Source organism: Colias eurytheme, chromosome 23 (genome assembly GCF_061535395.1).
Source record: "Colias eurytheme isolate Ceu_HAF_F1 chromosome 23, ilColEury1 Martin Lab GWU primary, whole genome shotgun sequence".
Taxonomy (NCBI): domain Eukaryota; kingdom Metazoa; phylum Arthropoda; class Insecta; order Lepidoptera; family Pieridae; genus Colias; species Colias eurytheme.
The window spans coordinates 7,052,099-7,079,763 of record NC_143002.1 but is presented as its reverse complement, the minus strand read 5'-3'; the positions used below and the strand labels follow the sequence as shown (position 1 = coordinate 7,079,763).

At 33.1% G+C, this 27,665-nt stretch overlaps 2 protein-coding genes across 2 annotated transcripts in view; both read left to right on the top strand.

Annotated features, from left to right (window-relative positions):
• Gprk2 (G protein-coupled receptor kinase 2) overlaps positions 1-27,665 on the top strand; it is a 66,181-nt gene that overhangs the window by 760 nt on the left and 37,756 nt on the right. Inside the window, exon 2 of the mRNA XM_090115467.1 lies at positions 10,600-10,695. Coding sequence (XP_089971593.1) covers positions 10,600-10,695 — 96 coding nt within the window. The remainder of the gene's footprint in view (positions 1-10,599; positions 10,696-27,665) is intronic.
• LOC149898383 (uncharacterized) lies at positions 18,660-19,996 on the top strand. Its single transcript, XM_090115469.1, has 2 exons — positions 18,660-19,776; positions 19,875-19,996. The coding sequence occupies exons 1-2, from the start codon at positions 18,660-18,662 to the stop codon at positions 19,994-19,996; spliced, it is 1,239 nt and encodes a 412-aa protein (XP_089971595.1).

Here is a 27,665-nt window from a genome sequence, read left to right as displayed (position 1 = left end):
TTTTATTTGAAAGCAAGTATATATTAATTTTTTGTGTAAAGACTATCAGTTTTTAGAATACTTATTCAAAGTCCTATAAAATTATCTAGTACTTCCTTTTCACTCATACAAATATTTTGTTATTTTGTAGTTTTAAAACATATGCTTAATGTAGACCTGTCCAATATGTCATACAGTTATAAACAGTGAGAATTGGAAATTTCATCACAGCAGTGTATCAAAAAATATCAAATCATATTATCTTTTAATATGCCATAAACCAAGATTATAATCCATGACATCAAACTTGAAGTAATTGTTACTTAAGTTTTTTGATCCAAAAATAATTATAGCAATTTCAGATGCCACTTTAAAAAGCCATTCTGATGATAGTCTCATTGACTATTATAGTGAGTCTTAGGACATTAATTTATGGGAAATTGAATTCGAAAATGTACAAAATAAGATTTTATAATAATTTAATGATAGTCTGATTGTGTATTATCGCTGACAAATAAGCTCACATGAACCAGCTTGAGCCAAAACATACTAAACACAAGTAATTATTATTTATACTCATTTTAAAACACTAGAACAATCAGTAACTGAAATAACTAAGTAATTTTGTCTTTTTACACTGATAGACAGTCATTTTATAAAATTTTAAATCTAATTATAATTTATAAGATAAATAGTTACACAAGATGTGCAATGAAAAAACATGACATATAGTAATTTAAATGTAAAATTTTAAATAGGTAATATGAACTTGAATTTACTACAGTTTCTTCCTTATTCAGGCAACCATCCAGTTGCTATGGTACTAGGTTTCATAAAACATTATTAAGGAAATTGTTAAGTATCTATTTAAATAATTAATAAAATTTAAGTTATACATATTCGGCCTTACTTATAAAAAGTTAAACAATGGATAAATTTCTACCATTTTCTACTATAGCTTTGTCCTGCTCTTGCTCACATGAAACGTCAATCATAAAAACAAGACAGGTTATTGCAATAACTAATCCATTGCATAGCGAATTGGTAACATTTTATAAGTAAGACCGATTAATGTTTTTTCCGTGGATGTAAGTGTAATCTCAAAATGAAAGTTAATAAAATTTAACAAATTATAAGTTTATTAACGTTTATTCCATGGATCTAAGTGTAATCTTAAAATGAAATAATAAGTTCAATGACTGAATATTGCCTTGAAAAATATATATTTATGTATGCTTTTACTGTATTGATAACAGCTTAAATATATAAAAAACAGGTTTGTCATTTTTTTATGGAGGCATTGTATGTTGTTTAAAGTTTTTGTCTTTATGATTTGAAGATAAGAGTGCAGTGAATATATAATACACTAGCTACTCCGCGTGGTTTCACCCCCGTGGCTCCACTCCTGTTGGTCGTAGCGCGATGATATATAGCCTATAACCTTCGTCGATAAATGGGCTATCTAACACTGAAAGAATTTTTCAAATCGGACCAGTAATTCCCGAGATAAGCGTGTTCAAACAAACAAACAAACTCTTCAACTTTATAATATTAGTATAGATATATTGTTAACAACCAATTTAATTATTTAAAACTCATCTTAACTAAAATAATTATGTTTTATGAATTAATTCAAAAGTGAAACTATATTCTAGATAGGTTATTACCTAATACTATTGTATATCTTTAACAAATAGCTTTAAAAATGATAACAATAATACAGTATAATTTATACACATATCCGTAATTAACTATTAATTGTTATTATTTATTATAATGTTGGTGTGAAAAACACTATAACATTGTCATTATAATGAGTATTATCTCTTCTCTTTATAAGATTAAAGACAGTAACTAAAGTTGAGCTGAAGTATAAGTGACCCACGGTTTCACATGTGACCAAAATCATCAGACAAATACGTCCATTCCTTATTTCAACTTCTTAGCTGTTGGTTTTGAAAAAAGTTGTCTGTTTTTTGGTTATTTTGTTAACATGTTAAATAAATGTCTCAAATTGTCAATTATTGCACGCCTCATAAGCGAAGCGTTGAGCTGGGTACTACTGTCACTTCGCGCAAAACATCTGATTTTTCAAACTTAAAATGTCTTTATGTATCATACATTGCACTTGTAAGATAATACATACACACACATATTAAGAAAAAACACTATTTTTAACGTTCATGATATTTTTGATGTCATTTTTGTTATTTAAACTAGTTAAAAAACAGTTTAAAAAAGTTCTGTCTTGGACGTCCGTGTGTCTGTATGTGCGGATCCTTTTTTCTTGTTAACACGATAGCGACCGAAATACTTTACTAATCGAGTCTTTTTTTTTCTCTTACGCTTGAGTATGCTCAGGAATAGAACCCTTTCATTTTTCAGGGTCTGATTCGATGTGGTTTAATTGTTATTAAATAAACAAAAATAATAATTAATAAATATTTATCAAAAAAAAATTATGAGGCGTGCACTTTTGGATTTTCCAAATTTTTTTACTAATTTATAATGCCGCTATTAATTAAGATGGCAGTAAAGATAATTTTTCTGACTTTAATAGCAGTTTTAAAAACAAGTATTATTTGGGGTCCTATAAGAAGAATGATAAGAAATAACAAATTTTTATTCTCTATTAAAAATGTAATGAAAAATGTATAAAATTTTATCTCAATCTGTCCGTATCATTTGATTTAATAATTTTGAAATGCATTTTATAATAGTTTGATCACGTTTGATATTTTATTACATAAAAACATTAAAAATAATTAATATACATAGTTGCAACAAAATATACTACAAGTAGCCTATAGCCGCTACAGTGAAGGTTCCTCAAATATTGTTTTGTTTATCTCACACTGCCTACGGTAATCTAAAAATAAGCAAGTGGCTGTGAGGCGAATGCACTGTACGCTTTTTCCGGATTTAATATTACGTCACACATCATAACAGAGCACTATTTATGTGTGTATAGTCATTGATAAGAAACGCAATTACTTAATACTTACGATAAACTTCACGAGTGAATACGACTTTACAATAATATCGTTCCGGCAAGAGAAGGAATAAAAAAAATTGTTACGGGAGATTTAATTTCGCGTCTTTCGCTTTTCCTTAATAGACCAGAATTTTATTCTACTCGAAAGATTCCTGTTTTTTAGCGTACATAGAAAAAATACGACTTGTCGTAATGCTTAGTATAAACACGTATAAATAATAATAATAGTTTAAAAAAACTAAAAAACACGCTTTTAGTTCGGTTTTCTATAAAACGCGTGTTTTTTATTTTTTTTTAACTATTATTTATTTTATCAAATTAGTGTATTGTCATCGGTCCTAAATAAATCTACAAAGTTTGAACGAAATCTGGCCGTTTAAAGTGGGTTAAAATCGCGCCCAAAGAAGTCGGTTACAAACATACAAACATACAGGTGAAGCTAATATAAAGCGTGTATAAAGTAGTGTAAATAAGTGATAAAAATAAACTCATTTAAAAGTGTAATAACATTTCCAGGTGAAACGAAATAAATAATATGCTCTAAACACCTCAGTACATAAGTATGTGTTCACTTGAAAACCTTTCATGAGAACTCAAACCTTTATTTATACAAGTAGACCTCTTTTAGAAGTCTTTTGAGTCGTCATAATGCATAGAAATTATTTTCTAACGGCTTTGAAAGCAGTTTCTACAAAGTGCCGGCAAGAAACTGTGTAGTTGCTCTTTTAAAATCTTTATATTAATAAGATTTTTATGCAATAGTGTTTTAACAAAAGTTGGAAATGATGTGACCGATTTTAAAAATTTTTCTTGTGCATATTTGGTAAGTCTAAGGATAGGTCGTAATTGGTATACTCCTGAATGATATGGGGCCTTACCCTCATACGAGGCCCGTGTCCCAGCAGGGGGATCGTCTATGGGCTGATGATGATGATGACAATGAAGCGATATGGGTATCCTCGCGGAAGTTCAAAGTTTTCCTAAAAATAAGTATGGTTAATCGGCACTAGCCAAAAGCTTATTTGCCCAATCTCATGTTAAAAAAGTATCTAAAAGTTTGTATAACATTGAGAAATTCACGATTTCAAATCAGGTGAAGCAATTTCCGAAATGTGATATGCTGTACATATTTGTATGATCGTATATCACATTCTTTTGGCTGCGCTTTTGGTATGAGACAGCCATCTGGTGGTGAATTATTGAGAATTTTTGTATGTAATTAAAAAAATATGTATAGCAATTTTTTTTTAACTACTATTGCACTTAATTGGTTATATGGTACGAACAAATATTTGCGTTTATTACTAAATAATGACTTTAATAAATCTAGCGTAGATTACGACTCGATTGACGATATGCCTATCGCTATAACGTTTTTATAAACACACAGAAAATTGTGCCTGGTCCCCATGTAGGGGATAATTTGTCTCGTATTCTTGAAACGTCGTTGTGGAGGTTTAGCATAATTTCTTTAATAGAGGTGTTATATACGGTTGCATAAATTATATCATAAAAAAATATTATATTACCTACTATTATGAGAGTAGGTACCTACCTACAGATGAGTGTGCCTGCCCGGGCGCAAAAACAGCTGATGTTAGTTTCAAATGCTTTACCTAGCCAAAACATGGTAGGTAATTACTCAGGTTTTATTTAAACGTATTCAGCTGTTTTAACCACCGCCCAAAACTCAACTAACAAAGGCTGAATCGTAATCAACTACGGATTAAGGTCAGTTTTATACAGTACCTGTATTGTATTGCCGCTGATGGGGTCGCGGACAAATTCTACCATACCCGTGGCCCCGTCATTGAAGTGCCTCGACGGAACAGTTGGATTTCAGTCCGTAGTACCTTGTTATCTTATATATAATAAAACCGGCCAAGTGCGAGTCGGGCTCGCGCACAAAGGGTTCCGTAGCAGCAAATATAATAAATTACAGTTAAATCAACCTATCTCAAAAACTATAAGAGATACTTTGATCAAACCAAAAATCGTTGAAAGAGTTAATTAGCATGCATCACCTCTATTTTTTTTAGAATTTTATACCCCGTAGTTATAAAAATAGAGGGGGGGGGACATACTTTTTACGACTTTGAGAGCTGATATCTCAAAAACCGTTCACTTTAAGAAAAATGTTTTTTAGAAAACTTTATATCATTTTAAAAGACCTTTCCATTGATACCCCACACGGGTATGTACATCGAAAAAAAAAATTTCATCCCTCAGTTACATGTATGGGGGGCCCCACCCCCAATTCTTTTTTTTACTATTTAGTGTCATATTTTTGTAGCGGTTCATACAACACATATTCCCATCAAATTTCATCACTGTAGTACTTATAGTTTCCGAGTAAATCGGCTGTGACAGACGGACAGACGGACAGACGGACAGACGGACATGACGAAACTATAAGGGTTCCGTTTTTGCCATTTTGGCTACGGAACCCTAAAAATGAATCGCAAAATGTGTTGGTAAGCGCATAACTCGAGAACGGCTGAACCGATTTCGATAATTCTTTTTTTATTATATTCCTTGAAGTACGAGGATGGTTTTTATGTAGAGAAAACGTAAATATGTACCACGGGCGAAGCCGGGGCGGACCGCTAGTATGTATATAAATCTCGTGTCACAATGTTTGTCCTCAATGGACTCCTAAACCACTTAACCGATTATAATAAAATTCGCACACCATATGCAGTTCGATCCAACTTGAGAGATAGGATAGTCTAAACCACGGGCGAAGCCGGGGCGGACCGCTAGTATTGTATAAAAAATAATACTTTTCAAAACATAAGGAAATGTCAAAACTTTTCGCCATCGAGGCCGGTCGCTTTCTATCCAAAAATAGTGCAGTGCTATGTGTTTGTGACGTAACAGCGATCCGCAATAATCCGCAGTGCATTCGCCTTGTAGCCTGTTAGCTATTTATAGTGCAGTGAATGAATGAAATAAACAAACAACGTAGGTATTAATGGAGGAACCTTCGCCTAGACACGTCCGTGGGCTGTTACGTACCGTTAGTATGGAGTGGAAGAGGTGGGTAGTATTTAAATAAAGTGAGTTCATCATTCATGTTACATTTTAGTACAGTTAATATCTATAGGGAGGTAAACTTTTTTCCTGTAGGAAAGATGATTTTGTAATAAAATTTTTAACGTTTGATTTCAGTAAACATTTTTTGGTTAGAGGATGATTTTGTGCTTAAATTTTGACAGTAGGTACAGTCAATTAACATGTAAGTAGGTAGGTATTATCCTGTGACCTCTTGAAATGGATAAACTTCAGCCAAAAAAATGTCGAAATTTATCTGAAATATTAATATTAAATTATAATATCAGGAACCGGAAGCTTTCCGCTCGGAAAGTGGTTTGTCAACACTCGAGCCGATTTTTGACGGTTGAAGTTGTACCCTTAGTTGGAGTAAATGTAGGTCAATAAAATATCTACCTACATGATATGAAATTGTGACTTCATAAGATTCTTCTTAAGACTAGCTAAGCTTTTTTAATAAAAGCTTCGTTTCATTTAAGCACTGAATGTATCTAATTTCTGATGTGAAGTTTCAACTCTGAAAGTATCCAAGGTGCAAGTGATACAATCTACGCTTTCTGCGATAAAAGCTAGGCTCCATTAAAGTGCTAATTAATTAAAATACACCACGGTGTGACAGTTTAGGCGCTTTAATTACAGCAATAGCAACGTATATGGGTGTCGGTATGTTATCTATCCAACGCCGTGCGAGTGTCTGAGGTCTTTATTTCGACGCTTATGGAAGTGTGTGTTAACTGAGATTTTCTCATGAATTTTCATAACTGTATACCCCATAGTATATTTCCGTCCACGGATACGCCCGTGTTGTCTAAAACTTAGCAAATTATATATTAAAACTAGTCTTGAGAACTGCGTAATGCATTTTGGTGACAACAGAAAGAAAATCGCTGCAATAGTTTATCGCGAAGAGACAGACGCGCGGAGGACTTTGTTTTGTAATATGTAGTATCCCTAATACAAGTGGTGGTAAATAATTTCTACATCCTTGTTATTTACGAATATTAAAAAAATAAAAATGTGTGCGTGTACCTACTACCTAGTACCTACTAGTGTACATTATTAAAAAATAATTTACTACATATATGCAAGTTTACAGAAATGCGTCGAATCACGCGTGGTAGGGATAAGAAAAAGATTGCGCATAACGGAAAAATGTCACGCGTAACGAAAAAATGTTACATTAAATTTTTTCCCAACCCCGATAAAAAAGTTTCTCTTCAAAAAACTTCTTAAAGAAGTCTAATTTAATAAATACATTCGAAATTTGTATCACAATAAATCTTCGCTTTATAGTAGTTCGTTGATTAAAATCGTCATGGCAAAAGGAGAAATTGAAACAATCGTGTGCCAACATTTGAATACAACACGTCTATCAAATCCCCAGAGTTTCGGCCGTAAAAACAAGTATCCATCTATATTCTATTGTATTGGACAAATTATCTGGTTAGTGATCTTTATCGAGCTTTGAGCCATATCTGATGGAACAAGAAAGCGAATAATGTTTATGTATAGATGCTCAGTGAAAGTTATTTTTGGTGTAATGTTGAAGATTGTAGTGGTTTTGGGTGTTAATATTTTCCTGTTATAGTTGTAGGGATTTTGATATTATAAGATGAATTCGGAAATAGAACTTTCTATTCATTTATTGTCTAAGAGTTAGTGAAGTTAGGTAGTTAGGTATGATACTAGATTTAAAGACTATTAAAATTGTAATATATAAATAAAGCATTATCTTAAGTGCATAAAATTTAACATAAATCGTGTAATTTGAAGGTTTTGTATTTGCAATAATTGATGATCATACCGAAATACAATGTTATCTACTTATCTAGATACATATCTTTCAGAGTATTTGTACATTGTAATGCTAATCAATATAATTCTAATTTGTTAGACCGGATAACTTTGGCCTCGTACTCGCGAATGTGTTAAAATTTGCCAAAGCTCCTAGGGCGTAATTACCCGAAACATCGTTTTAATTATAAGGGAGAATGGTTCTTCCGTCCGCGTCGCACTGTTACAATATACATATTAATTGGTGTATTGCCAGCGTTTTGTTTTGATGGAAAATTATTAGTCTGTGGTCGATTGTTCAGTTGGCGGTGGATTTCAACTCTAGATTGAAAAGTCCGTAAAATTATTGATATATCCGTATTCCGTAGAGATAAAATAGGAAATGCTATATTTTGGTGGAACAGTACCTAACTGAAAAAGTTTTTGGCATATGTAAAACGAGAATTATGAAAATTAACGGTTTTTGCTAAATATTTGTTCACATGATAATATGAGGAATCATATTTTGAAGTAGGTACTTTTTATTTTGCCAAATGAAATGTAATTCGGACAAAGTCGTTATCTAGTAGAAAATAACAATTGGAAATAAAACCAGTCTAATGTACCCATTAAATTGATATATCAAGAGAATGTTAGACCAAAACTTGCCGAAGTATTTTTACATGTTTTTGTGTTCAAGTGTGTCCAATTTTCTAGGAAAGGACAAATACCAGTTTTTAGTTTTAAAATATAAACGTGGTAAACACGAACGCAAAGTCAAACAATAACTTTTTCAAAGAGACTTCTTTATGAGGGCTTATTAATCATCTTAATACATAGACATATAGGTACCATCGGTTCCAAAAGCAGTTTCAATAGAGAAGACTGTACTAGAACAGCCCCCCTAGACAAGTGGCTTTCTATTAGCGTAAAGTTCAATAGAATAGATTATGAATGTATGAGATTGACGTTTGATTACGACGACGATTGATTACGTCAATCTCATACATTCATAATCTATTCTATTGAACTTTACACTAATAGAAAGCCACTTGTCTAGGGGGGCTGTTACTCTATAGAGACTGTTATTCCAATTAAACACTAACGACTATCGTGTCAATGCGCAGGAGATATTACATCTCACTAGTCTGCGCAATTGCTCCTATAATCGCGAGTTTAGCAATTCGCCAACATTAATTGAAAGGCAATAAGCATCTAAAGAGCAGTTATTAAAATGTATTACAATTATAAACGAGCGTCTTTACGTAATGCCGTTGCGCAGTGTGTTGCGCAACTTGTGCCTTTGTTTAGCTTTAGAGACAACTCGTTTCGCTAATGAGTCGAGATGTGACGGTGAGATGCGAGTTTCTGTGTCGTAGTAGTGGTAGGGGGTAATAACTGATTGTCGTCTTGTGCTTACAAACGTGTTTACAACGTTTGTTGCAAGTAAACATGGATTTGATGGAATTTATAAAAATTGAAGTCAAAAGAGCTTTATCCTATGAGAAAAAGGAAATTATCTTTGTTTAGATAGATGATGTTGTTGAAGTAACTAAGATGATGCTATAGTTTGAAAATAGCCTTATGTAACGGATATGTAGTCGCGGTATCAATTACTTAGATAATCGTTTTCGAAAAGGCCCTTAGGTCGGGTCGATAAGGTTATGTCTATTGTTCTTTTACATATCTCGAAATAGACCGCTGTGAAAGCAAACACGCCAAAGGACGTCTCCTCTAAAGCCGCGTTCAATCTTTCTTTATGTGTGGAAGATCAAATACCCAAATAAAGTGAGAGTCACAGAATAAATAATATACTGGTGTTTATGGTAAATTATATTTCTGTATTTTTTCGATTCAAAAGCGCTTCGAAACGAAGTCTAGTTGAATAAATAATTGTTTGAGTTTCAGTTTGGTTTTTATACATGTTCAGTATATTATCACTTGTGATTTTGTGAAGTTGTGATTGGCTATAAAATATGAATAGATCAGGGCACCGCAAATATTTACTATATGAAAATATTTTATAAAGACTATCGATCCTCTTTGTATTTATAGTGTTTCTTATAAAATGTTCTCAAACGATAATTTTGTACCTTCAGAACTTAAGTAGTCTGGGTCTTCAGGCTTTTCTATGTAAATACCCTCAAAGGTCGGACATTTTCTAAATTACATTTTAGCCTGAAGTCTTAGGCATAAAATATTCCACTTTATGTTAATGATATCATCCTAAGGCACTGTGTAGAAGGTTTTTCTTAATATTTATTAGATAAGAGATTAATTAGCACGCTTTAGATTTAAGTGTATGTTTATATGTAACCAAATCCTTTAGACTCGATTTTGCCCCCCCCCCCCCCCCCCCAACGGACATTGCCAATTAAAATTATATGTACATACTAGTTGTGCTCCGCGTTTTTACCCGCAGTGCTCCGCTCCTGTTGGTCTAAGCGAGATGATATTATATAGCCTATAGCCTTCCTCGATAAATGGGCTATGTAACATAGTAATAATTTTTCAAATCGGACCAGTAGTTCCCGAGATAAGCGCGTTCAAACAAACAAACTCTTCAGCTTAATATTAAGTATAGAAACATTTATATAAATTTATATAAAGAATAGAAATTTGCATTTGAATGTCGTAAAACCAAAAATATCAAATTCAAAGAAGCACTTATCAAGGATCGGTGACAATACAATAATTTCATGGGTTTATACGTGTTTTTTTAACAATATAATGTTTGTTAATAATTTCATGCGTTTTCTTAACAATATTAATAATTTTTAATTGTTCGTTGTTAACAGGTGGTTCCGATAGCAACAAGGGCAAGAGTAAGAAGTGGCGGAAGATCCTCCAGTTTCCACACATATCGCAATGCTTAGATATAAAGACAAGAATAGGTGAGTTTTTATTAATTCATTCTATCATTATCATTAAGTAGACAAAAATATTCGAGATGATACATTTTTAAAGTACCTATATAAAATAATCAATCGCGAGGCGGGATTCGAAACCGCTCCGGTAAGGCGAAAGACGCGGGTTCAAATTTTTTCTATTCTTTACAAATGTATCATTTTTAAAGCATTCGTATGCTATAAAAGTAAATATAACATTCGGGTAGCGATTACCTTAAGGTAGCGATTAATCAGAGGAAAAATTGTAATTGTATCTGTTAAAGCACCTGTCTCGTTTCAGGCTTATTAAAACTTTAATGGGTACCGACTATTTACTCGATATCAATTAATGTTGTTTTTATTTTTTCAAAAATATATTTTTAGTAGGGATGTAACGATACATGATTTTGCCGATACGATACCGATACCGATATTTGTAGTAATGTATCGGCGATACCGATACCGATACCGATATCGATGGCTTGGTAGAAAAATAAATAGTGAATTATGCATAAAAAGTTACCAACATTTAACAGAGACAACTGTTAATCGTATTCTTTTAAATAAAAATGCCAAATCAAAAAACAACAAAACCATTTATTTTAGTATTATTATTTTACGAAGTCAGTTAAACTTTAAGTAATACACATACAATCAGTACCTAATAAAAGTTTACTAATAATTTGTAGAGTTTTTTCAGAAAACAAAGTGCGCACGCGCGGGCGGCCTCCCGCATCGTTCATTGGGCGCGGATTTTTGAATTATTTGATATCAAAAAAATTGGTTGTTTGTAAAGTAGGTTTACGATCGAGATGTTTACGTGATAACATAATGCAGTGGCAGCGCTCGAGATGAAACGGGAGATCGGTCCGTCTCTCTCTCGTTATACCTGCGATCGCGCTCGTGAGGTTTTGGTGTGACACAAGTTTTTGACACGATTTTAAAAACGTTATCACGTTAAAAATTAAAAAAATTCAAAATTATTTATTTCTTTCCTTTACATAAACAAATTTGTGATTGGAACACTACTAGTAAGCAAATAAAATGCTTGTGTCAGGAGGTTCCGCTCTTCCTTAACACTATTACAGAAACAGAAATAAAACAATATGAATGAATACAATGCAAAAACATAAAAGAAAAGAAAGAATTTAATAAAAAAATATCGGTATCGGTTGATTTATTATCGGCGATACCGATATATCGGCTTGCCGATATATCGGCCGATATATCGGTATCGGTATCGGTATCGTTACATCCCTAATTTTTAGTATTCGGAGCCTATATACTTACGGAAGTTTCCATTTTTTACATATCCTACAAATTAATATTTTATTAAAACAAAATAAAAACTCATTCATTTAATTTTTACATACAAAACGTTTTAGTAGGAAATGCATACAAAAACACTTATTATGGTCAAGTCACCATGAAAGCGATAATGTATTTTATGCATGATAATAAATTAACAAAACAATAATGTTCTTTCATTATTACATTGTATCTATGCCAATTATAGATTTAATATTACCAGCTAAAAATAACATCATTCATCAATCCCAATAGTCAATTCATGCATTTATACAAGGCAAGGTATAGGTACATGAATATGGCAACATTGAAGGAAAAGCAGGGTAGAACAAAAGAGCTGTCGACAATGGCTCGCTCTATTTTCCCGCGCATTTGTGTTGAGTAAAGCCTGAGTGAGACAGGCAAGCGGCTTGAGCGGTGAGCTTGAGTCATGCTTGGGGTTGGATTTGATAAGCTTTCAATCCTTTGAATAAAAAAGTTGATAAATAATTGGTTGACTATCCAAAGATTTCGTATTATTTTAGTTAGTAGTCAACGAACTCAACTTCGATGTCCCATTCGAAAAAATGTCTTATTTTAAGTTTTTACAAAAAAATAATCAACAATAATCAAGAATCGCTTTTAATTTCCTATTATAGAAGTAACCATTATCTTATCTGTGATTTTAGTGAGAGCATCAAAGTACTGTAGTATGTTTGATGAATAATGCTTTATTGTCTCGAAGGACCTTTATTGGTACTGGCGGAATATGAACGTCTATTTTTCCATTCGAAATGAAAGCACGTAGCATTGGTAAATGTGAATGAACTCGGTTGAAAAAAAAAGTATGAAGACGAAGAACCGAATCGCGATCCTTACTTATGTTCACCTTTAACCTTTTTTACTACTGAATTCCTCAAGCGTGTGGCATTTCTAATAGAATATATCTGAAAGAAGAAAAACTCCTCATTTAAACACGCTTTTTTTGCTTCATCTCTAGGTTTATATTTAACCGATACCTTTAAACAAACGGATTTTATTCAAACTTTGTACATTTATCAAGGATACAATAATTTCATGAGTGCAATTTTAAAAGCGTGTTTTATTTTTTTAACTATATTTCTTCCTTCGATTTTTTTATGTGGGTATACTCATACTCACACGGATAAAATTCGCACGTATACAAATTTGAACCGCAACATATTTGACGGCTAAAAACCATGTCATTGCCCAATATTAAAAGCACAGAGCGCGAACCGCGAATCGTTTTAGAGTAAGATCCCAGAGCGATAAGACATAACTTATTTTCTAAAAGAATGAAACTTTAAGTACTCAGTAGTGTCTCATGTACTTTGTATACCTGCGTGTTTGTGAAGTTTGCCCAGTGACACCTGGGCAGGTACCAGGTGAGAAAGGTGACTAAAAATAAGAGTTACTTTACTTAAATTTAGATGGCTGATTTTTAGATATATTTTATAGAATATCATTCTCAAATGGTATCGCAAGTATCAGACACTTTTCATGGACCAAAACTTTTGTCAGACGCTTTAAAGCTCTACCAAAAATAAATAAACTTTACTTATTTTTTAATGTCTGATTTTTTAATATGTTATCAACATAACTATTACAAAATTATATTTAATCAGTCAGACAAATTGGAATGACCAAAAATCCACTAAACACAAAAAATATTCGGCCGTGAGTACGAACGCGAGAGCACTATGCGCATGCGTGTCAGAGCGAAGAATGTAAATACATATTCCAAAAAGTACTTACTGCTTTCGATAAAATATTTCTGCATCTCTTTTCAAATAAATAGTCCATTGAAAAGTTACATTTGGGGTTGTGTTTTTTAGAGGACGCAATTTTATTTTTGTGATGTGTAGGGGGGGGTCAGTGTGAAGCTAAAACCAAGTTTGTGGGGTCGCCACCCTTGTCCCACGGCCGCCATCTTGAAAATAGCGGCTGAAATGGTTTTTACGATATATCTCTTAAACTATTTATCTGATAAAAAATAATTGTCAACAATATTTGTTGCAAATTAAATTTTCTTCAATTTTGGTCAAGTAGCTTTTTGTCGTAGAATTATAAATAAAAAAGTTATAAGAGAAAATGTTCAGAAATTAGAGATATTTATATTTTTCAATAAAACTTTTTTTTTTTTTCATTTTACGAAGAAGTTATATCAGACCATTTTTGTAGATTATTTTTCGAGGAACAACTTTTATATACAACATTTTTTTATTAAGTAAATAGCTAAGGTTTAACAGCGCTCCGAAGTGAGTACTATTTTTCTTTTCTCTCTAGACCTCGAGGTCTACGACAAAAAGTTACGAGTCTATTTAATTATTATTTCTAAATAAAAAAGTTATAAGCGAAAATGTTCAAAAATTAGAGATATTTATATTTTTCAATAAAACTTTTTTTTGACTCTGAGCTTCCAAATTGCATAAAAGCAAGCTGATATTCCTGCTTCTTCATCAATATATTAAAAGGTCTTTGTTTACCTTTTTTGAAAAAGAAAGGATTAAAGTCACACCCAGTCAATGCATGACATCCTCAATGATCATGTAAACTTTTACACAAAGATGGGCTCAAATGTTCGTAAATTTTTTCCATGCTTAAGCTTTACTTCATTCACTATTGAATGGAACAGAAGATCGCAGCGTAATTAATTAATTAATTACCGTTCGCGTTAATTTACTTACCTATGATAATATAAGTTTTTTAGACAAATTAAATGGGGGCTTCCATTTTCATGATAAAATAATATGTAATTATACACTGTGTTAAACGGGTTAAAAACAGAAAAAGTGCTCAACGCCGCTAAAGAAGTTTTCACTTCAAAAATAAATCCGTCTTCGCTTTTTCGATCAGGCCACGTGTCCTGACGCGAGTTAAGATTTTATACCCAATGCCGCTAAAGAAGTTTTCACTTCAAAAATAAATAAAAAATAGTATAGTTCGGATCTCTGAGAGCATATGTTTTTGTTGTAACTGACACGATGTAAGTGTCAGTTGTGAGTGATAATTATTTATTTGCAATAGTGAATATCATGGAAGAAGAATCATTGAAATGTGTATTTTGTAAAAAATCTACGGATAAAATAAACTTATTTTCCGAAGAGACATTTAAAAAATGCAAGATCATTTTGAGACAACGAAAAATTCATAAACTTAAATTCAAAGACATAATTTTACCGGATGATTTGTACGACAGTAGTTATCACCGAGAATGTTATAAATGTTTTACTGCGTTGCCAAAAAAGTATTATTCTGCAACTTCAGAAAAACCAAAAAATGCAAAAGAAAAAAATGCATCTAGTATCGGTGAAAATACATCAGTACCATCGACATCAACTCTACCAATTAATCCCATTGTCAATAATGACGCATATACACCAAGTGCTTCAAGTCAACAAACTACTGTTACGGATTCAGATACAGCATCAAACTCAAGTCCAGGTAGTACTGTACCTGGACCTGTTGTAATACCGGAGCCAGCAGTTGAATTAGCATCAATTGAACCAGTATTATCTTTTTCTAAAGAATCTCCTGTAGTGTTTGAATGTACCGTTGATTCTACTCCTCATAACATTTCATTTGAAAGTGATGTGAATACTCACGACAACCAAGCATGTATATATTGTGGCCAAAAAACTAAAAGACAGAAATTAAAAAGATTACCACTGCATGCGTGTGATAAAAACAGTTTTTTAAAGAAATTTAATGAAGAACAGGAAGACTTAGCGGAGTTGATTGAAAAAGTACAAGATATTACTGATTCAAAAATATATTATCATAGTAAATGTCAATTGGAGTATTCTTACAAGTTGTCACCAAAGAATAATACAGCTAAAACGTCTTGGCATGATCTTCGTCAACACCATCGAGTTGTTTTTGACGAAGTGTGTGAATTTATAAAAGAAAATGTTATAAAGAAAGGTCGGTGTTACTTTCTGACTTATCTCCACAGACATTATATGGAGTTATTCAAAGAGGAAGTAGAAAACTTTGAAGAGGTGACAGGGAATTTTACTCCACATAATTTAGAGATCAAAATAAACAATGCATTTACAAAAGAGGTTAAATTTTTAACGTGCCAAAATAAAAAATTACTTGCTCCAATACATGTTACTGTGATCGATGAGGAAATGTTAGAAATTTTAAAGGATGAGGACATACTGAATAAAGCTGCTTTAATATTGAGGAAATCGGTGTTGCAAGTCGAGAAGAAAAATTTGCCAAATAATTTGTCTGTACAGGACCTTACGGCCGGCGAAGTTTCCGTGCCGGAAAATTTAACGCAATTTTATTATACTCTTATTGCAGGAGGTAATAACAAAAGGAAACAAAATCCAAAATGTAAACGACAAGTTCAATCTTTGGGTGCAGATATTGTGTATGCCATCTTTAATGGTAAATGGAAAACTTCTAAGCATATTAAGCTTGGAATGGCTTTAAAAAGCTTAACAAGCAGTCGTAAAATAATCGACATCATCCACAGATATGGCCATTGCATTAGCTATCCAGGGGTAGAGGAGCTGGAAACTGAAAGTACTTTTTACTCTGTGCAAAAATCAACTATATGTCCTGAAGTAATAAGAAAAAATCCGAATCTATGCACTGGAGTTGCGTTTGATAATTTCGATCGGTTTGTAGAAACCAAAAGTGGTAAAGACACGTTACACGACACAGTCGGTATAATCTACCAAAACGAGGACCCAAACACTTTACATGAAACAGAAACTCCAAATTTACCTTCTGCTACCAGCGAAGAATGTCAAACGACGGGAAAAAGACGACGCAGAACAATGGAGATCATTGAGGTAGAAGATAGGCCATACATGAAAAAACCCAAGATGACTGATGAGTTACAAATTTCTATTCATGAAGCTGAAGGAACACTGCCTGTTTCTTTACAATTATATAAAGACATTGATGTAATTTGGATGCTAAGCCATGCTTACCATTTACCAAATCTTCCTATGTGGGTTGGTTATAATAGTTTAATCAGTAACAATGATAATAATCCAAAGCAAATTATTTCTTATCTCACTCCAATAAATTTATCGCCGACAAACACATCAGTTGTATTGGAAACAATGGAGCAAAGCTTAAAAATTTGTGAAGAACTGAAACAACCTTGCATTCAAGTAACTTATGATCTGGCAATAGCAAAAGTGGCCTTACAAATTCAAGCTACTGAAGCACCCAAGTTTGATAATTTATTTATTCATTTAGGACCATTTCATATTATGATGTCATACTTTAAGGCTATAGGGAAATTCATAGTGGATTGCGGCTTGTCTAATGTCATGGTGCAAAGTAATTTGTTAGCTTCAGGGTCAGTTGCAGGATTTCAGGACGGAAAACATTTCAATCGGTGTAAAAGGCTTCATCCGTTGATGTCAGTAGGTCTGGAGATTTTACATTTTAAATCTTTTTTAGATATCAATAATGTAGAAGTTACGGATGAAATTATTGAAGAAATTAAACGTCTGCAAAGAACTCAAATGTCATCGTTTAAAATTGAAAATGAAGAGTTGAAGAAACTATTAAACCATTATTGCATTTACAAACAACAGACTCTGAATGGAGAGAATGGAAAAACAGCGCAGTTTTATTTAATATATATAAACCTCATCAACTATTATTTAACTCTGTCTAGAAGCATTCGTATTGGAGATTTTGATCTATTGAAGTACGTATTACCGAAAATCGCAAATTTATTTTTCATCTGTAATCAACCAAACTATGCTCGTTGGACTGTTAGATATTGTTCTAATTTATTGAACGTTGCCGAAACTCATCCTAATTTGTACGAAGATTTCCAGGAAGGTTTTTTTGGTATTCGAAGAACCAATAAATCTTTTTCTAAACAACCAATTGATTTAGTTCTTGAACAAACAATAAACGCAGATGCAGCAAGGAAGCTCACTGGTATAATACATTTCACAAATTCAATTTCTGCTCGTCAACGATGGGCCCGGAGTCATGATATCAGATCCACTATAATTAGTTCAATGTATAAAGATTTGGGCTTGCATAAGGATCAAGACGTTTCGGCCGAGCTCACCAATCATTCTATTAAAAATAATACTAAACAATTGCAAAAATTTATCGATACTTTTGATTTATTTATAAATCCATTCGACTCACAAGTGCCAAAAGATCTTTTAATCAATATTTCATCGGGTAAAGCTGCATCAGAGTCCGTAGCAAATTTTTTGGTAAATATTGAAAAAAATGGTGACGATAAACGTCAAACGTTTATCTCTGAGTGTGAATTGGATATTAGCAGATTCGAAAAAAGTATTAAGAAAACACCACTGGAAAACTTTACACTGGATTATTCCAAAAAGAAAAAAGCAAAAGTAGGTGGTAAAGTACAAGAGGTACGTATGCAAAGAGACCTTTTCGGGCGCATCCTTGGAATATCTATAGATCACAAAGTAGATATGGGCAAAATTCTATCCTATCCTATTACTCCGATGCCATTATCAATGTGCCACTTTGATGGGGCCATTTGTAAAACCCAGAAATCCACCTTGATGAAATCTTTGGAGAAAGGTTTAGAGCACAATCCACCTGCTCAAATAGATGTTTTATTAATTGATGGTTTCTTTTTGCTGCATACGATGAAAAATGTCCCGAAAACTTTTGGAGCTATCTCAAAAAAAATGCTTCAAATGGTAACGCAACTGAAAGCGATAAGATACGATGTTATTTTTGATCAATATTTATCTCCTTCGATTAAAGATTATGAGAGATCTCTTCGCCAAGAATCAACTCAACTAGATTTCAATATTGCTGCTCCTGATCAAGTTAGACCGTCAGATTTTTTAAAAGAACTGAAAAACATCAACTTTAAACAGGCCCTCGTTGATTTCTTTATTCAACACTGGGCATCTGATGAAATGGTTCCTTTTGTTGAGAATAAATGGATATTTATAAATTATAAACAATGTCATTCTTACATCGTTGATAACAACAAAGTTATATCAGGTGTAGATGACAGTTTATCCTGTCCAGAGCATGAAGAAGCTGACACAAAAATTGTTTTTCATGTTTGTAACATTGATGCTCAAGCAAATTTTGTTATTAGATGTTCTGACACGGATATTGCAATAATTATGTTAGGACATATGGGTAATTTGAAAAATGATGACTCCAATGTATGGTTATACGCAGGCACTGGAAATAACCAGAGATACATTAATTTAAAAAAAATTTACGAACATTTGAGCCCATCTTTGTGTAAAAGTTTACCCGGATTTCATGCATTGACTGGGTGTGACTTTAATCCTTCCTTTTTCAGAAAAGGTAAACAAAGACCTTTTAATATATTGATGAAGAAGCAGGAATATCAGCTTGCTTTTATGCAATTTGGAAGCTCAGAGTCGTTTACCGATACACACATACAACAGGATATTTTTAACAAAGTACAAAAATTTATCTGCGAAATTTATAATGTTTCTGGTACACTTGACGTTGATGCTGCCCGGCTTCAGCTGTTTTTAAATAATTATACCGTTTCTGATGTTAACGAAGAATTTAATCCAAAAAGTTTAAAAAATTTTGATGCTAGCAATTTACCACCATGCAAAACTGAATTATTTCAACAATATCTCCGAGCTAATTACATTGCTAGCATATGGAATAATGCAAATGAAAAACAACCAACCATCTTTACCCCTGAAAATAATGGCTGGACGTTAGAAGAAAACCATTATCACTTTCATTGGTTTGATGGTGACCAATTACCAGGAGACGTCAGTGAAGCACTTGAAGATCCAGGTACTGTACTTTAACTTCAGGTTTACAATAATTCATTTTATGTTTTATATTTTTTAGTTTTATGCTTTGTAATTCTTTAATTTGTTTTTTTACAGAAGAAGCTGACAGCAACGACAACAATATAAATGATGACGATGAGAATGATGACTCGAATGGACAATATGACTGGCTCAATTATGAAAATTCTAATGATTATTTTGATGATGATAACGATGATTAAGGACAATCAAATACTTTCACTTACTAACTATATTTATTTTCTTTTTTACTAAAATTATTAAAAAAAAATGTAAAAACTGTTATCTTTGGTAAAAAAAAATAAAAATATTTTTTTATAAAATACAATTACTCCGAAAAAAATTTAATTTACCGAATATATGCAATAAATAATTTTAATTTTAATAATTATTGTATTGTTGTAGTTGTGTATTGTTGTAGTTTTATGCTTTGTAATTCTTTAATTTGTTTTTTTACAGAAGAAGCTGACAGCAACGACAACAATATAAATGATGACGATGAGAATGATGACTCGAATGGACAATATGACTGGCTCAATTATGAAAATTCTAATGATTATTTTGATGATGATAACGATGATTAAGGACAATCAAATACTTTCACTTACTAACTATATTTATTTTCTTTTTTACTAAAATTATTAAAAAAAATGTAAAAACTGTTATCTTTGGTAAAAAAAAATAAAAATATTTTTTTATAAAATACAATTACTCCGAAAAAAATTTAATTTACCGAATATATGCAATAAATAATTTTAATTTTAATAATTATTACTTATTACCTTAATGTTGAAATTCATTTTTAGTCCATTGAAATGTTACATTATTTAGGCCTAACCTTGTGTTTTTTAGAGGACGCAATTTTATTTTTGTGGTGTGTAGGGGGGGGGTCAGTATGAAGCTAAAACCAAGTTTGTGGGGTCGTCACCCTTGTCCCACGGCCGCCATCTTGAAAATAGCGGCTAAAGTGGTTTTTACGATATAACACTTAAACTTTTTATCTGATAAAAAAATATTGTTAAGGTCTACGACAAAAAGTTACGAGTCTATGATAAAAAAAAGTTTTATCGAAAAATATGAATATCTCTAATTTTTGAACATTTTCGCTTATAACTTTTTTATTTAGAAATAATAATTAAAAAAATGTTGTGTGGTTTTATGAAACCACGGTAAAAGTGAAAATGTTCGAACGGTTCCGAACACTGCTTTGTGTAGCGCATGTCGCGTGTCGGTCGGCTGCCGAGTAGGTATACCTACTCGGCAGCCGCGATACACGCGACATGCGCTACACAGACCAAAAAGTTTGAGACGATGTAATAAAAGTTTCACTTTAATAGACTCGTTACTTTTTGTCGTAGACCTAGAGGTCTAGAGAGGAAAGAAAAATAGTACTCACTTCGGAGCGCTATTAAACCTTAGCTATTTACTTAATCAAAAAATGTTGTATATAAAAGTTGTTCCTCGAAAAGTAATCTACAAAATGGTCTGATACAATTTCTTCGTAAAATGAAAAAAAAAAAAGGTTTTATTGAAAAATATAAATATCTCTAATTTCTGAACATTTTTTCTTATAACTTTTTTATTTATAATTCTATGACAAAAAGTTACTAGACCAAAGTTGAAGAAAATTTAATTTGCAACAAATATTGTTGACAATTATTTTTTATCAGATAAATAGTTTAAGAGATATATCGTAAAAACCATTTCAGCCACTATTTTCAAGATGGCGGCCGTGGGACAAGGGTGGCGACCCCACAAACTTGGTTTTAGCTTCACACTGACCCCCCCTACACATCACAAAAATAAAATTGCGTCCTCTAAAAAACACAACCCCAAATGTAACTTTTCAATGGACTATTTATTTGAAAAGAGATGCAGAAATATTTTATCGAAAGCAGTAAGTACTTTTTGGAATATGTATTTACATTCTTCGCTCTGACACGCATGCGCATAGTGCTCTCGCGTTCGTACTCACGGCCGAATATTTTTTGTGTTTAGTGGATTTTTGGTCATTCCAATTTGTCTGACTGATTAAATATAATTTTGTAATAGTTATGTTGATAACATATTAAAAAATCAGACATTAAAAAATAAGTAAAGTTTATATATTTTTGGTGGAGCTTTAAAGCGTCTGACAAAAGTTTTGGTCCATGAAAAGTGTCTGATACTTGCGATACCATTTGAGAATGATATTCTATAAAATATATCTAAAAATCAGCCATCTAAATTTAAGTAAAGTAACTCTTATTTTTAGTCACCTTTCTCACCTGGTACCTGCCCAGGTGTCACTGGGCAAACTTCACAAACACGCAGGTATACAAAGTACATGAGACACTACTGAGAACTTAAAGTTTCATCTTTTAGAAAATAAGTTATGTCTTATCGCTCTGGGATCTTGGACCATTTATGTTAATTAAAAAAGATGACTCCCTAACCGTGGGCGACGGAAGGCCCTTATTAAACGTAACCGCCGTAGGGCGGATTAGGGCTGTCTCCACCGAGTTTTAATTTATCACTTTTTATTAGATTGCTATTTTTATTTCGTACAAATTGGATGATGTATGGGCCCTTTGAATTGGAAGCGGGATTTGCGAAATGTTTGGATTATGCAGTCTTGGTTTAGTTAAAGGGGCAGCTCAAGTTCAAGAAAGTTCTCGTTGTTATAACTGGAACATTTGTCGAGTTTTAAATGGGAATTATAATTTGATTTATGGGATTAAGAATTTTGAAGTCGAGGGTTATATTTTGCGTTGGCGTAGCGGCTTACAAATTTTAATATCCTTAACCTAAAATAGAAAATAATCCTGGTGAAAGTATCGAATAATAATCTAAAAATTACATAAAATGCTTAAAAATGATCAACGAAATGATGAAGCGTAAATTTTCATGTTTGTATTGATACAAGCGACGTTTGTTTACGAGCGTGGAATAATATTTATTCGTGCCATCGCGGATGTTGGATGCAGCACATATGTGCAGTTCAACAAGCTGAAAATTTTCTTTTAAGTAGCTGTCGAATATAATTTTTTTACGCTTTGACTCAAAAATTGCTCGACTAACATTAGAAATTCTTTAAATAATAAAAAATCTACATTCTTACCTTGTAACATTAGCAAAAAAAAATCCGGGTTATACTGGGACGAGCGACTTGTCAATACCAAATCTATACTAATATTATAAAAATGAAGAGTTTGTTTGTTTAAATGCGCTAATCTCGGGAACTGCTTGACACTTGTCCGATTTGAAAAATGTTTTGGGTGTTAGATGGCCCATTTATCGATGAAGGCTATTAGGTACAAGCTATATAGCATCACGCTAAGACTAACAGCAGCGGAGCACTGGGGGTAAAACCACGGAGCACAGCTAGTTGGTAATATGTGTCACTGAAGAATTTCTGCTAAGTGGAGGAACGCTGCATGGTGGTGGTCTTATTGCAGCCCTGTGGAAAAGGTGTTTAATTAAACTATTAAAACTTGTTAGTTACGAGTTTTACTCCGGTCCGTTAATAAATGGATTGCATTAAGAGTTGTGACAGTAATCAACAGTTGTCGTGAAGTATTTCAAACATTGGTTGAACAAGTTTTATTTATGAGTCCAAAACTCAATTAGTTCATTTGCAAAGCGGAATAGTACCTATGAAAATGATTTTGTGTTGTTATAAAATGTGCTTTAAAATGTTGGTAAAAAGACCATTGAAAGGTATGACTTCTATCATCTATATTTAATTATCTTCACCATGCGACTTAATTCGGGTACCCTGTAAAAAGCCACACACACAGCATTTGCTTTTCTAGGCTTAAATCTATCTCTATTCCAATTTACATCCAGATCCAATTAGCCGTTTATTTTGTGCGTCCACATCCGCGCCAACTTTCCCTTTGCATCTAAATCCGATAAGCCCCTTTTGCGTGTAACACAAACAAACATACGTCTATCCGCGCAAACTTTCCCGTTTACATTAGCGGTAGGAAAAGCGTTTGTAAGTTGTGTTGATGGCTGCGGCGTACTGTTTGACATTTAGATTACGTAGCGGATTCGTTGGTGAATGCTGAATGTTTGTTGATTCTTGTTCTTTCACTTGAACTGTTTCTATCATAATTCATAGACTTTTAGAGGAGAAATCGTGTAGTCATAGGACGGAGGACAGAGTTGCAGCTTAGCGAAACATTTCAGTACATTGAAAAAATAATGATAAGCAAGAATAGATAAGTACCACATAGTCAGTATCAGGGGATTTTCAAATTAAAATTCATTTAATGCATTACTGTAATCCTTCTTCTTTTCTATATTACTCTTCAACTGCAAAAGTTATCGGGCAGAAAATTGCATTAAATTCTCATCACGTAGGTATGCACTATGCAATTTTTTAAACAAATAAATGATTCCTGCAGCCACTACTTCATTCAGAAAAACTGAAGTTAGGTTAGTAGGAGTGATGTTGTTTCTTTCACACTTTACAAGTTTTATACATCACTTGTTGCGTAAACTTTTAAAACAACTTCAGAGTAACAATTGAATTACCCAATATTGATTTTGTTTTGAAAGCTCTTCTCTCAATGGGTCGAGATTTAACGGGACGAAATGGGACTTAGGGTGCACTCACACACATCAGTCACCGTCAAGTCACCGATGACTGATCGGTGACGGTTCGTGTACGTATCCACAAACACCAGTCACCGTCATGTTGTCCGTCAGTCACGTCGCCGGTTTGACTGAATCATTGAACACATACATCAGGTTAGTCAGTGATTAGACGTGTGTCACGCTAGAGAACATGTAGCAATTGACGGTAGCACGACGCTGACTGAACTGAGACGTGACGGCACCGGGTGAGTGGGGATAAAAGTATGATACATGTATGGAAAGATTATTTGACGTGCCTGACCGGTGACGTCACTGATAGATTTCGTGCCGGCGACTGTCGTGTGGGAACAGAGTCATACTAGAACTATTGATACATATTTTTTTTTAATCCTGTCCGGTGACGTGCCGTGACGGTGACTGATGTGTGTGAGTGCACCCTTAATAAATTACTTTGTTTATGAGAACGATATTCGAGGTAAAATGTGTTTTATTTTGTATTAAGGGAGGGTAGTTGTTTGTTTGAATTAAAATGGCTAAGAGCAATAAATGGGTGTTTGTGTTGTAAATTGTTTTTATTAGCTATTTAAAACAGGGTTATTATAATATTGTAAGCCATTAGTAGAAAATGTTTTAGGAGATTGATTTTAAAGGTTTGTTATTTTAAACTTTATAATCTTTAACACGTCTATACATCTGGTCCTGGATTGCCTCGTGTCCATTATTCCGGATACAATTCATATTAAAAGTAACGATAAACGATAAAGCCAGTTTAATACTAAATCGTCCAAGGTGCATACGGCGGTGTCGCAAGCACCATATTTCGTAATAACCTACTAATAAAGGCGGATAGTGTGAAAAATATGTTTAAACATTCAATACACGATATAACGTATGTCGCACGGAGTTACATTAATCGGGCAGCCGTTTAAATTTTCATTAATCAATACATTAGTAGGTGTAATTTATGACTTATTTATCTTGTAATGGCCTGGCTTGGTTTTGCTTTAAGGTCTATACAAACTACAGCGGTATCAGCCGATCCGATTTCGGTAGCGAACAGCCGATCGGTACGCGATTAGAGTCCCTATAATATACTACGTAAGAGATTTAATTGCGTGCCCATCGGGATACCGCTACCCACGGCGGTAGCGGATACCGCTGTAGTTAGAACAGGCCTTTAACATGGTCTTTGTGAAGTGCCGTGTTGTGTCAATACATCATAGTGGTAAGATTGAGCTAGGTAAGTTGTATGTCTGGTTGAAACTGATAATACTGGACGGTAGATGGTTTCAGAATTTGGTATTTATAGGTTATTAAGGTGAAGGCTTTGATTTCCGCTCGAGGAGATCTTAAAATATGTAGGTACCATGTAAGCGGTAAAATTTTTGGACTTGTATTTTTTTTTTCAAAATAATAATAAAAGAATAATGATTCAGGTTACGTAACATTTTTTATCATCAGTCATATTCAAGCACCAATCAAGCAAATGGTCCAGTCCGAATTCCATGATGTAACCGTTTCAATGCAGATGAAAAGTGCTGAAATTTGTTTCGCTAAAGTACCAAATATTGGCGCAGAAGCATATAAATACAGTGAACAACTTAATAGAATTAAATATACATGCCCAAATAAATGAGAACAAGATAAATATACTCAGCTTTAACACATGCTCCTCTCTCTGTATGCAAAATATAGCCTTAATTTCGAAATAAAGAACACGTATTGAAATATGATAAAATGTTACTATGTCTAGGTACAGAACTCCATATTTCGGCACTGCATCGTCATAGACAGCAGTTGAGTGTTCAATTTCTTGACAGTTTGACAGGGCAACTTTTCGCCAGCCTCTTTTGGCGGCGACTAAAAAAATTCAATGCGTATACATTAGCCTGCCGGGCGCCAAATGTGGAAACCCGTCCGCATGATGAATTGTCGCAGTAATTTAACGTTGACTGCTTAATGCTATGTATGAGCTGGTAGTTTTTCTTGGATGCTGTCACGTCTGTGAGCGACTGATAAAAACCTTAGTGTTGTTCGCGGGCGTGTTGGTTGCACGAGGTTCTATTAAGTAATTAAAGAAATATCGAAAACAGAGAAAAAAAAAATTGGGAGGATTAAAATTTTCGGTATTTCAATTAGTTTATTTTATAACTAGTTCTGCGTGTTTTCCCTAAGGATAAAATTTTTGGGGAAAATGTAAGTACGTCACACAAGCTGATTTAGAATTCGTCATTGGAGATATGGCCATCAGCGACTGGTCCTACTTTTTAGGAATATGTTATTGTTTTCTTTTAAATATTCGCTTTTGTTATAAAAACATTTTAAAGTCAGTACAAAACAGGAAAACACTGTCCCAGAGTTAATAACTAGACACAGTTATTACTTAATGGGGGGACTATAAATAGATGTGTCGGGAAATGGTTCACTGTCCCTTGATGTTTATATGTATTCGCATAATACCCTCAGGGAATAATGTAATGTGAGAACAGAAAGAAAAGGACTTTTATAGTTCCTGTTCAAATACCAAATGCTAAAATGTAATACTATTATTCAACGAGGAATTTTAGAGGATCTCTTGGAAAGAGCTTGGTTAGTCGATTCTAAGAAAAACCAGCAAGGTACGCTATAGCGTATATCTTCAAACTCAATAAACTTATATAATAATGAAAGGCTTAGTGCAATTTACAATGTTTCCATAATTTCACTGTTTTCATCGAGAAAAGAGAACACAATAAGCGGTTTTTCCAGTAGACTTTATTGCGCATATTTTCATAAGTGTCTCGCTGAAAAATATTGTACGCTGAGCATTGAGTTTTTCTACTGCCTGAGTGTTCATGTCCTTGTTCGCATTTTTTGCGAATACATACATCTGAATGATAATGTATGTATTTACAGAAATAAAATTATGAGTATGTTTGTCACGTTTCTTGTCTTTAGGACTTGAAATGACCAATATTATCTTATTCTTCATTATTAAAATTAAACATTTACAAGTCCTGTATATTGCGTACATCTTTAATGCAATGCTCATGTTTAATAGGACCAGTCACGCAACTAACCTTAGCTTTCCTTAAGCTTTGATATTTAACATTTGTCAATTCAATAATCATTTGTATGCCACTTGTAAGCTTTCGTAATGCTTACATCATCGTGGTTTAAGTGATTATTTAGGGATACTCAACATGAAATTATCAAATACTGCTTAACATCCTATCCTACTATCTATACTAATATTAAACGTGAAAGTTTGTATGCATGGAATATGGATGGATCCGGTTACTCTTTCAT